Raw genomic sequence first — 12,556 nt, 5'->3', positions numbered from 1 at the left:
TCTGTAAAATAAAATCTTTTTAAAAAATTCTCTTTAATTCTCAAAGCTCTCTTAGGCAGGTACTACTAGGATTTTCCCCAGTTTATAGATATGCAAAGCACAAAAAGGTTAAGTATGTCACCCGGTCACTTAGTAGTAGCAAAGTGGGGCTTTGCAGTTAAGTCCTCTTACGCCAGAGTTCCCGTGTGGCACACGCTGTCCGTTCATCGAAACCCACCCTCGGAAGTTCTGCAGTAGGTAGGTGTAGCTCGCCACCCCCAGGGAAGCCGCCGTGCAGCCCGAGCTGGTGGCCATGGCAGAGTGGCCTCACCGACGAGGGAAGGGATGGCCCTTGGAGGGAAGTTGGGCTTCCCCAAGCAAAGAGTACGAAGGCTCATTTCTGGTTAGGCCAGGTTGCTCGGGCTTTAGAGGCCATCCCTGGCAGCATGGCGGCTATCGTGAAGGGAGGGAGGGAGGACTGTGACAGTCCTGTGACAGCCTCTCTTCTCCTGCTTCCATGTCCCCTCTGACCCAGCAGTGCTGCCCCCCGACCCCCGCCCCCCGCCCCATGGCTCTTCCCGGCTCTGCGTACCGCTGCTGCAAGGACTGTCCGCCTTTCTACTATCCTGTGGCTGGTTCCCTACTCTGTTGCCTTGTCGTCTCTGTTCTCCTCCACTGATTACCTGTTACTGCACTGGGGTTTTTGGTTTGCTTTCCATCGGCATTACTTGTAAGCTTCATATAAGTATTTTTAACTCTAGCTCATTCAGTCTCACTGCTGTGTAGTACCCTGTTTTCTGAATACGTCTCTAATTCCTATTGCCGGAATTAGTTTGTCTCCAGTTTCTGTTGTTACAACTGAAACTCTGTTTCTCTGCGTGTGTACATCTCCTTGTGTACATGTGCCAGAGTACGCACTTACTCGGGGACTTCCCGGGTCATTAGACGGTGCGCCTTCGCTTCACAGTGTGCTTACAAATCGTCCGGGGTGGTTATACTAACTTGCACTCCGGCGAGCTGTGTCTGGAAAAGCACAAAGTGCATGTTTTTCTCTCTCCAATGTTTTTTAATTATGAAACCAAAGTTGGAAGTTTTATTTCACTTATTGAGGTTCTTTTTATTTTATTTTTGTTAAGAGTTTAGAGGAAGTTTAGTTACACCGGAAGGCGTATATAAGAGAAGTAACTGCCTCGACCATGCAAAAACTAATGGAGAAAGGACTGTCCTTCCTTACAGAAGAATTCCAAATAGTAAATGTAGAAGGAACGAAGGAAAGAGAAAATCAACATTAGATCACGTTGCTGCACACAGGGGCCACTGATAAATGCTAAAATAGTGGGCAGAACTTGAAGGAGAAATAGGGTATTTTTATTGCTTCAGCTACATCCACCCACACATTTACTTATTCTGTGCAGTTTTGACATGCAGCCCCAAATTCTTTGACACGCATCTAGGAGGTAGAGCTTAATTCCCCTCCTTTAGGCATGGGCTGGACTTAGTGACTCGCTTCTTGTGAATAGGGTGTAGAAAGGGGAAGAGTAACGTGGCTGTAGAGAAATTGGGCAGACGACACCTTAACCACGGGATCAGAGGCGACATCATTCTCACAAGTCACGTTTTCTGTCACCCTCTGATAGGATGCCTCGTAAAAGGCACTTCACGTCTGTGATATTCTTCCCCAGGATCTATAGTGTTGGCCTCGTCATGAGAAAACACCAAACACACAAAAATTGAAGGATAAATGTGCCTTGGTTACATACAGTGTTAACATGGGGGAGCCCGGGGGCAGGGCTCAGAAGAACACCCCGCACTTCGCCACTTTCGTATGTCTCAAGTCACTTCAGAATAAAAAGTTTTTGAAAATCCAGGGAGGGATTAAAGCAAGCATGGGTGTTCATATGGTTCATGGGAAGGGAAAATGTCAGAATAAAGAAATTTTTGTATTGTGTAAGTAAAACTTCCCTTTGTTCCGTGTAGACTGAGTACTATTTGTGAGTTGGGTGTTTTTCTGTTTTGTTTTTTCCAAGTTGTTAATTTATTCGCAGTTCCTATAGGTCTTACCATTTTAAAGTATTTCCTTGCTGTGTACTGAAGAAATAAATGTCTCCTGAGGGTTCATGCCTTTTTGTTTTTAAGTTTTATTTTCAGAATTTCGACGTGCTAAGCATTGTACTTCTAAGATAAACAGTAGTTTTTTTTACCATGAGAGACGCAAAAGGTGGTGTTGATTGCTTTTCTGTTACAAAGATTTATGATATGCTTTCAGCAATAAAAACTGGTATCAGTAGACAAACTCTAAATCTTACATATTTATAGATCTTGTTAGTTTGTCAATTTGCTTTCAAAGCACATGGGTCACTCATCCCTCACAGTCTCATACCTGACATTGGTATTTGTAAAGCACAAACCTATAAACCCGTGGCCCTCCTCCTGCGTATAACTAGCTGAATCCAACCCCCCCATAAACTATGTGTCTCAGGACTTGTCACCAACCGTGTTAGAGTAGGATATGTAAAAAATAGAAATCTGTTAAAGCCAAATGTTACTCGTAATTAGTTTTTAGACACGGCTGTGCTCTTCAAAGGGTCAGGTGTAAATACTTGCCCTCATTTCTCCATTGGTTGTTACGCAGAACTGAAATGGGGGAGTGTGGAGACCCCCAGGATTCCCACAGTCTAGAAGACTTACCCCTCACTGACCTGGACTCTAGTCATGCAGGCATTTGCCGCCATTGCTGTTGTCCCTTTATTTGTTAAATTTTATATAATGCTAAGATACACAGATCTTGAAAAACTTTTTTTTACACCTTCTTAGTGGTACCTGTAATTTTAATCATGTTGTGAAGGTCTTTGTTCATAAACACTTGAAACCATGATTTTTTTTTTCTTCAAAATGTTTTAACATTTTTTTCCATTCCTTTTCCTTCTCTGGTAATAGACCTCCGTTGGCTTCCTGGCTCCAAAAAATGCAAGCCCGAGTTGCTTGGCATCGGCAGCCCGAGGTGGTCCGCAGCTGCCCTCACCGGCCTTCCCCCGGCCTTTCTTTCTCAGCCTCCCCGCGCACTCTCCTCTCTGCTCCTGCAGGGGGCGTCCCTCCCAGAGCTCTTGCCTTTCCGCAGTGTTCTCTCCGCCTCCGGTCTCCTGCCCACCCCTCGCCCAAAGGGCGCATGGTCACTCCTGGTCTGGACCCACCTCAGACAGCAGGTCCTGGGCCACCGTGTGCCGGCGGAGGACCCCCAGGCCTGTGGTCCATTCTCTTACCAATGCAGCTCTCCATCACAAAATTCCTTCCTTCCTTGAGAATACATCCGTTCTGCTGTCTCTTTTCCTTGAGACTCCATGAGAAGGGGACATTGAAGTCTCCGGATCCCAGTATAGGCCAGCGTTTAAATAGCAAATGTCATTCACGTGTAAAATCTGCCTTCTACCTTTTTCCCATCTCCACCCACCCACCCACCCCCCAGCCCCATCTGCAGACCTTAGATAGGGTGGGCCTCAGGACAAAATCTCTCCCCAAATTATTCATTATCCTCCCTTTATCGTGTAGATTTTTTTTTTAAAGATTTTATTTATTTATTTGACAGGCAGAGATCACAAGGAGGCAGAGAGGCAGGCAGATAGAGAGAGAGGGAAGCAGGCTCCCTGCTGAGCAGAGAACCCGATGTGGGCCTTGATCCCAGGACCCTGAGATCATGACCTGAGCCGAAGGCAGCGGCTTAACCCACTGAGCCACCCAGGCGCCCCTATCGTGTAGATTTAATCACACCGGTAGTCCGTCTTTTGTATTAATAAACGTTGTCTTTAAGATACCATTGCTCTCGGAATAATGAAAGGGCGGCCTTGACTCACATGAGCTTGTTGAACGTTTTCAGCGCTGAGTTGGGCTTTGGCTTGGATTAGGGAGGATCTGGAGGCTCTTGACTATGCTGGACAATGAAATCAGTTAAAAAAACATTTTGGTAGGAACAAGAGATTGGGAGCTAATAAGATGCTGTAGTTTCATCAGATAAGAAAATATACATAATATCTCTGGTTCTTAGAAGATGCGAAGTCAATGGTAGTCACAGTTGTTGCTAAAAAATCATGATGATTATGTTCATTATCGTTATCATTTGTGAGAAAAATCCTGGGAGTGGAACCAAGCGGGATGATGTTATTTCCAGATGAAAGTGAATCCCAAATTCCATACAGGGAAAAGAAGACCATAAATACATTTTCTTACTGAATAATTTTTAAGTTCAAGACTGCCCATACTGCGTTGAGGGTCTGTTTGTTGTTCTTCCTGGCCTACATAACATCTTGAGACTGTTGTTAATAGTGGGAGAACAGAGAATCTCCCTGGGCAGAGTTCAAAAACTGAGAATAATTTAGGATCCCCTTGGGGCTTCTGCAGTGGAAAAAAAAAAAAAAATTCCCTTACATGATGCATATTTCATACTTAAACTGTTTACCACGTCTAAATTTAGAACGGCAGCACATTTCATATCAGGAGTTCTAACCCAAGGACCTCTGGGGCTAGCTTCTATTTTAGGTGCTGTTTTTTAAAAATCAAAGGAAATATGACCATTTTAACTATTTTTGCTTATGATACCGTGCTTAACTCTGAATCCTGCTTTTGTGAAGTATCAGTGTAGTTGATTACCCTATAAATGTCCCATTAAAATGAGAGTTACCCGTAATGGAATCTTGGCTTGAGAAAAGGAAAGCGGTTCTTGGCTATATCATTACAATGAATTTTGACTCATGAATTTTCTTTGCATTTATCCTTGGCTTTGGCTAGGGGTTTGTCGTTTGTGGAGCTTGTGACTATGTTTAAATTAACATCAAACACTTTTTTTTTCCAGTTGGCCTCATACATCTTAAGGCTATGTGTTGTATATATTGTCACATACAATGAAGAGATAAATATTTGTTATTTGGACATGTTTAAATAGAAAGTGATATATATAACTTGGAAAGAAGATGCTTTTAGAGCCTAAAAATTACTGCTTTGAAGGATTTTTTTTTTTCATGGATTCTGTTTTTCTGTGCCTTTGCATTTTTTTATTCGTTGAGACAGGAAGCCTAAGCTTTTAACTCATTTGCTGTCTAGACAAATGAAAGCAGCAGGGACTTTGGTGGGCTGCACACGGGCTTTTGCGGAAAAGAAACCCGCTCACATCATAGAGAGTGAACAGAGTCACTGTGAGGTTTTTTCCTTTTGTGTCTATGTCAGTCCAATTACTGACTCAATTCTAATATCTGTTTCAAGGTGTATTTGTACCACATGTCCAAAATGATAGTTTTGAAATAGGGTTGGAAGGTATGAAGTGATTTCACTGTGTGTGAAGTATCAATTTTCTAAAGAACTAAGCATCTAATGAGGCCGGGGGTGGTTAGCTCAGGGACACCAACTGGAGACAGAGGGCTGAGAACTCGTTGCTAAATTTTAATAGTGAAGTCAGTAGTTTTCACTAGAGCATCTATGGTGAATATTTAGAAAGACTTGCCCGCGCTGGCTTACTTGGTATGGTGCCACGGAGCCCGTCCATTCAGTGGCGCGTTCACCAGCAACCGGTGAAAGCCATCCTCTCTCTAGCACCACACCTGGCACAAGGAATCAACACGGTCCCTAAGAAAGTTAGGGTCTAGCTGGAGAGAGAAGAAGAAAAAAATGCCTGCCTGAATTTTATACTCAATATTCTAAAACGGAGAAGAGACACGATTCCTGCTTTTGAAGATGACTGACTTTTTTTTTAAAAGACCATTGCACTGGCATTTGAACCTGTGCGTCAAACCCATGGGAAGTCACACTGAGAAATCATTAACTGTATCCTATTAAAATCCTTAAACAAGAGACGTGAACTGGTCTCATTGATTGAAATATCTTCTCTGTTTCTAATTCAGTGTTTATCCTTGTGCTCTCCTGGGGCACTTCTGAGCGGGAGATGCCCGAATGTGTGTGCCGCTCTGCCGTGCTCCGTCAGAGATGGAGCCCGTGCCACCTGCTAATTGTACTGAGGACCACAGCTTAGAGTATTTCGGAGGTGATTTGCTTTTGTAAAAACCCACTTGTTTAATTAAACAAGGGAGTAAGATTTTCTGACTTATTCCCAGGTCTTTGACAGTAAGGCATCACCAGGATGGATGGAATTTATCCTTGAGGAAGCTAACTTCCTAGATAAACTGAATTCCACCCAAACCAAAGACGCCTCTCGATGTAGTAAGTCAGAATATGCCAACGGTATTTCTAGGGAGGATCATGGATAATATGTAGACATGAGAGAGAATATTTATAATGTCGTATGTCTGTTCTGCATATAGGTAGGTCTCTAAAAACTCTTCCTGGGCTCCTCCTTCCCAGCATATTCCCATATCCCTCCCTCTGTCCCTGCCCTTCCCCTCCCTGTCCCACTGTATTGAATCAGGAACATATTTGTGGTCTATGTTAATTCATAAGTGTTTCTCTTGTCAGAGTCTTGATAGGATTGTTATTGCTCCCCGGTGGCATTTCATTCCAAGTGCAGTGAAATCTCTTGTACTTGTCACTTGGATTAGAATGAAAATTTTACATGGGCAGAGGGGGGAGAGAGGATGGTTTATGGAGGGAAGGTCTTAGCAGGAAACTTTCATTTAAATCAAATTTTAAAGGAAAACAAGCTTTTCTTTTGTAAGGCATTGATTTTTCCAAAAATAAATTAGCCATTGACAGTAGAAGTTATATTATTTTTGGTGTGCTAGAAAATATTAAATATCCCGAGTGCTATCAGATACCAAAAACCCAACCTAAGAGCAAGATTTTACCAATTCGGACTGTCCTGGCAAAATTCTGAATTTACTGTGTATGAGCCCGGGAAGTCATTGCCTCAGCAGTCACTCCATCAACACAAAGGAAAGATGCCAGGAATGCTGTGGGACAGGGGGACTCCAGCCCCTTAAAAGAGTCCTCCCTGCAATTACCTTACCTGCCAGCTTTCCAGCAAGATAAATGGAAGCACTGTAGCTTGAAGGTGCCTTGGTTAGAATGAGATGCAGTAAGGTCTTTCTGTTCTTTCCAGGCATCATAGATCTGATAGTACTTATAAAAGAAGAATAGAGTTGGTGCCCTGCTGACTAAATTGTCCTCTAGAGGAGTATTAGTTACAGAGCTTCTTTGTTAACTAGGCTGAATGTTTAAACCACTGTTGAACTTCTTTTATTAACATGTTTTAAGATAGCTGTACATATGGATACCCCGAGTGTCTGCAGGGCGGGAATATTTCTCTATAATTTACATATAAAAGTTACGTGTATGTATCATAGTAATATAGAAATTATATCTTTTTATTACTCTTCTGTTACACTGAGGTCTAGTCAGCGCTGAAATTCTGATGACATGTGAACACTAAGAAAGCCGCCGTTTTTATATTTTTCTCTTGGTACTTCCTCGATCAGCTTGTTGAATAACAGAAATGTTTTTCATGCTTTTGCAGCTTGAATGAAGCCTTCTTAACACCCATGCGTGTCACTTGTTCAACCATAACTTGGAATTTTAAGGGAGGACAGGGAAGGAATTTATAGGTCGTGCGGAGAATTTTACAAATTTCTAAGTAATTTTTTTTTTAATGAAGAAAGATTTGCATAAGATTATTTAACTTCAAATAATGATGTGTTAAAAAATCGGATCTATGTCTTTTCTGCTTAATCCCATATGTAGTATAATAAAAGATAATGGTTTTATATCTAGTTATCTACCAATTTCTTTTTCTCTAAAGAAGCATCAAATCCTGTCCCCCGCTCCCGACTGATTCTTGTCTGATTGACCTTTTGTTTATTAGTGATGCACATGCGTTAGGTATTAAGAGAGTGCGCCAGTACCTGGGGCCCACCAGCCAGCCTCGCTGGGGGTTCTCTGGGTTATTCAGGGGTCTTCAAAGAGAGCGCAGTTCTCTCTGGCTCCCATTCACTGTTTTCCCAGTGGATGCGGACATGCGGTCAGTCCCTGTTCTTGGGGAAGCTTCTGCAGTTCCTTCTAGGCACTGTGTCACCACACAGTTCAGCGGAGGCCTGTCTCTCTTCTTCACCCCAAGGAACAGGAACAGGCGAAGGCAGGAGAGGCCATTCCACAAATACTGTAGCTCCCTGAATCGGGTTGGCACACTTTTTCCGAAAGGGCCCCAAATATTTTAAACTTTGTGGGCCCCGGGTCTCTGTCAGTCTCTGTTGTACCCCCCAAACAGCTATGGGCCATACATTAAAGGAATGTTCCAGTAAAATGTTACAGACACTGAAATTACCTTTGACTTTTTTCTTCGGTCATTCTTCGGCTGATGGGCAGAGCAAAAATAGGCAGGGTCCAGTTTGAGCCCCCGGCCAGAGGTCCCTCTGCACTTCTATGAATTGGTTACATCAGCCTAGGAAAGGAATGCCTCGGGAGCAGGGATTTAAAGAATTACCCAGGACCCCAGCCACTCTTCCACACCCCTGCACCCATCCTGGCCCTGAGGCTGTGCACGCAAGCAGTCAGCTGTCTGCCTGGGGAGGCGGGGCAGGACCTGCTGGAACTTGCTCTGTTTTCTCTTTCAGCAAGTCAGTGTCTGTGCAGATGTACACTCTGCTAGCTTCAGTGTTGTTTCTAGAAACTCAGATAATTGCCTTGATTTCTGAAGTGAGTATTTTCTACGCTGTACATAGCATGTCACTTGCTTAATAACCTCCCTCTGTTTCTGACCCTGCTTCGCAAAAGCTGTGTCCGGTTCCAAGTCTGAATCGAACTATTGTTGAACCCGGTAATCAAGTCAAATACAGTGTTTTACCAGCGGAATATGTGCAAAATCACACAACTTGTGTGCCCTGTGTAGAAAGGTCTATATATATTTTTTCTCTGAATTCTGAAAATAGGATTCCGTTTGCCCATATTTCATTTTGGAAATCTAATGATACTTTTTCTCTAGTGGTGATGGGTTCAGTCTACGCTGGTACTGTTATGTTCATTATTCATAAGGACAGTTATATGACATTTAAGAGTACTCTCTACTTAGATGTCACTCTTCCTAGCATAAGAAATTTTTGTTTTTCTGTGGCATTCATTTTTGTGAGGTTTACATAGCTATTTAGAACGTATTTTTTTAATCACTGGCAATTTTGCTATAAAAAAAAGTTAATTATATGATATAGCAGATGGTTAACAGATATACTTTGCAGGAGACTGGGATCCTCATCCTGAGTTTGCTTTGTGACATTTGTGGGGGCCCTGAAGAGCTGTAACCAGCTGTGCTATACCTGCTCCCTTTTGTATTTGCTGGTCTAGATTTGTTCTTTAGATCCTAAGCATCTACCTCCACCAGTTTTCCAAGCCCTAGTTTTTAGAAGTCCCAGTAATAAGCAGTGAGGTAAAATTAAACATTAATAAAGTTGAATGAGTCGAGGGTATAAATTAGAACTGAATATGCTTGGTAGACAATAACATCACCCAGCATTTCTGATCCATTCTGCAGCATTTAGTCCTAGATCATCAAGACAAATAATTTCATACTGCAGCTCAGCCTTTCGAGCCCAGCCAGCACTAGCTCCAGGCCCTGCCTGGATCTGCGGGCACTTCGTGACCTGGGAGCGTCTTAGTGACCTGGCTGACCGAGCGCCCGCTGGCGGGGTCCCATTCTGGGCCCTGGTGCCACAGTACTGAGGAAGGCCAAGCTAAAGTCTCTCCTTTCATTCTGACGAGGGTGCAGAAGACTACATTCTCCTTTCTCCTCCCTCAGCCTCCCTTCGTCCCCTTTAGCAGATGGTTCTGTCCTCAGTGGGGTCAGCTTCAAAAGTAACGGACTAGCTGAGTTGCAGTTTCTGTATCTGTCAAAGGGTGATTTTAATAACTGCCTTACAGGGTATTAATGGACAAATTAGTTGGCACTAAAAATTGTTTGTTTTGCTTAAAATTGTTATAAAGAAGTAAGATATGACATAAGGATTCATTTCTGCCAACATAACCTCAAAGGGATTTATTTTCACAATATCATATAAAAATATACATATCACTGTTTTATTATAATGGCACTTATAGTTACTTAGAATGCAAGAATTTCTCCTCACAAGGTCTGGTTAAAATTTTGCTGCTCTAGGGGGTGCTTGGGTGGCTCAGTCAGTGGAAAGTCTGACTCTTAATTTTGTCTCAACGTCGTGAGATCAGGCCCCAGGTTGGGCTCCATGCTCACCAGAGTCTGCTTAAGATTCCCTCTCTCTTCCTCTCCCTCTGCCCCTCCCCTACTCACTTACACACACTCTCTCAAACAAATAAATAAATAAATGCTGTTCCATTAGAATATTATAGCTTGAAATTCAAACAGTCCTTCAATGTTGACTCTAAGTAGAAGGATCCAGAACAGTGGTTTTCAGTCTGTTGAAGCCACCATTCCATTCAGATGGTAAGTCACCACCTCAAGTGCTCTTTCCTATGACTCTTTGAACAGGTGTGTTGGACTAGGTGCTGGCAGCTTAAAGGAAAGCCGTCGGATGGCTTTATGAAAGAGAGGTACAACTTTACTTTTTGGGGCCGGAACAGATTTTAGGGTTCAACTCACAAGAGATCCCCTGAAAGCTTCTAATAACAAGTAGCCATGCTCTGAATTTTGGGCTTTATCTAGAAAAACTGTCTCTGAAAGGGGCACTGTTACGACTTTTAAGTAGGTTTTTGGTCAGGTACGCATCTGAATGTGTTACTCCATAAATATACGGTATTTCTGTCTTTCTCAGGACCTGTCTGGCTCCATCGATGACCTCCCCACGGGAACGGAGGCAACTCTGAGCTCAGCAGTCAGTGCGTCTGGATCCACGAGCAGCCAAGGGGATCAGAGCAACCCGGCTCAGTCACCTTTCTCTCCACACGCATCCCCCCATCTCTCCAGCATCCCTGGGGGCCCATCGCCTTCTCCCGTCGGCTCTCCTGTGGGCAGCAACCAGTCCCGATCTGGCCCGATTTCTCCTGCTAGTATTCCAGGTATTCACTGCTCAGTCATTGCTATTTTACTGTGTGGTAGAAACAGACCTGGTGTTCGTCAAAAGCGACATGCACACCACTGCTTTCTTACTGTTGGAAAACCTGGTGATGAGACCGTGGATTAGAAGCATAACTGAATTGTCACCAAAGCATTTGAGAGTTCCAGTTCCTAAAGATACCCAGCTAATGAATATAAACACTCAGTAAAATCACCAGTTACTTTGATATTTTTGGTTTGGACATTGACCCCACGCTAGAAAATTATTTGTTCTCAGCATGTTTTGTAATGATTCTGTTCACAAAGATGCTCTGTTGGTAAGTGCCACCGAGGTGAGACTGTGCGCAAGGATTGGCCCCAGTTTGTACGGTTCTGTTCAATTTATGCCATGGCAGATCGTTGGTAGCCTGTGTTTCGTGCTGATACTCACCTGCATTTTACTTGGCCTGCACACATTCGAGTCCTTGTTACTGACAGAAAACGGACCTTTTGATTTCGATAGGAGGAGTTCACGTTCCAGTTAACTCTTGGCATTCGTATTTCAGTGGTCTTACTGCTTCTGTATCTTCTGTTTCCTTTATCGTGTACATAGGCTTGTCTGTCTGTCTGTCACGTCCAGCTTTCTTAGGTCAACATCACCCATTTCTTGTATTAACAAACTGAATATAATTTTTTCCCTTCTAACTTTTGCTAACATGATCTAAGCACCTGCCAGAAAATGCCGCTTACTAATCCATTAGAACTAATATTAAATTGCTGATAAATTTGCCAGTAATTTACTCTGTTCTCTTGAAAGCATACATGGTAGTTTTATCCCTTCTTACCATTTTATTTCTTTCATGTTTAAAAAATGCTTATGATGGGATGTTTTATATATAAATATATGTATATAAACATATAGAACATGCTAACCATGAGACATAACTTTCAAAGAATACTCATAAGCCCCCCTGTCCAGTTTAAGAATTGGAGTATCACTGGTGTTATTGTGTTCGTCCCTTACCTTCAGACTTCTTCCTCTCCCCTGCCTCAAATACTCTCTGAATATTTTTATTCTTTTTTGGGTTTTTTCCCCCAAGAATCTAGTATAAAAATTCATAGTATGTATCATTAGTTTTATTTAGTTTTGAGATTTAGAGAAGCGTATTTATAGAAATATGCTTAGAATGTATCGTTTTTCACCAGAGCTGAGACAGCCTGGGGGCAGGGAGGGTTGCTGTTAATAATCATGGGACAGCAGGCATAGACTAGGAAGGTTCTTGGCACAAAAGGAAATGCGGTTACCCCCTTCGTACTATAAATGGTCTCCTAGAATTTACTTTTTTAACTAAATACTTTGTTTCTAAGATTCATCCATATTTTAGATAACAGCCATAATTTAGCACGTTTCGATGTTAACCTTTCTTTCAATAATGTTTGTGCTTACAGAGATTGTAGTAAAACCTCGATTTATCTGCTTTTAACATTTTTAAAGCTATGAATACTCTATATTTCAGAATTCCTGAGGCAGTGTTTGGTTAAGAGATGGTTTCTGAAGCATCGCCTACCTAAACATAGGAAAGTCATGTAAGCTACCGTATTGGTCGAGCAAGAAAGCACTGCTTTCTAAATTGGGTCGAAAGCGCTTTT

The 12,556-nt window shown here is 42.5% G+C and overlaps 1 protein-coding gene across 8 annotated transcripts in view; it reads left to right on the top strand.

Annotated features, from left to right (window-relative positions):
- ARID1B (AT-rich interaction domain 1B) overlaps nt 1-12,556 on the top strand; it is a 440,654-nt gene that overhangs the window by 304,030 nt on the left and 124,068 nt on the right. For all 8 annotated transcript variants that reach the window (XM_032338637.1, XM_032338633.1, XM_032338636.1 and 5 more), the window contains one exon: nt 10,686-10,929. In XM_032338637.1, the coding sequence (XP_032194528.1) occupies nt 10,686-10,929 (244 nt within the window). The remainder of the gene's footprint in view (nt 1-10,685; nt 10,930-12,556) is intronic.

This window comes from Mustela erminea, chromosome 4, assembly GCF_009829155.1.
Source record: "Mustela erminea isolate mMusErm1 chromosome 4, mMusErm1.Pri, whole genome shotgun sequence".
NCBI classification, from domain to species: Eukaryota; Metazoa; Chordata; class Mammalia; order Carnivora; family Mustelidae; genus Mustela; species Mustela erminea.
This window is presented reverse-complemented; position numbering and strand designations above follow the sequence as displayed.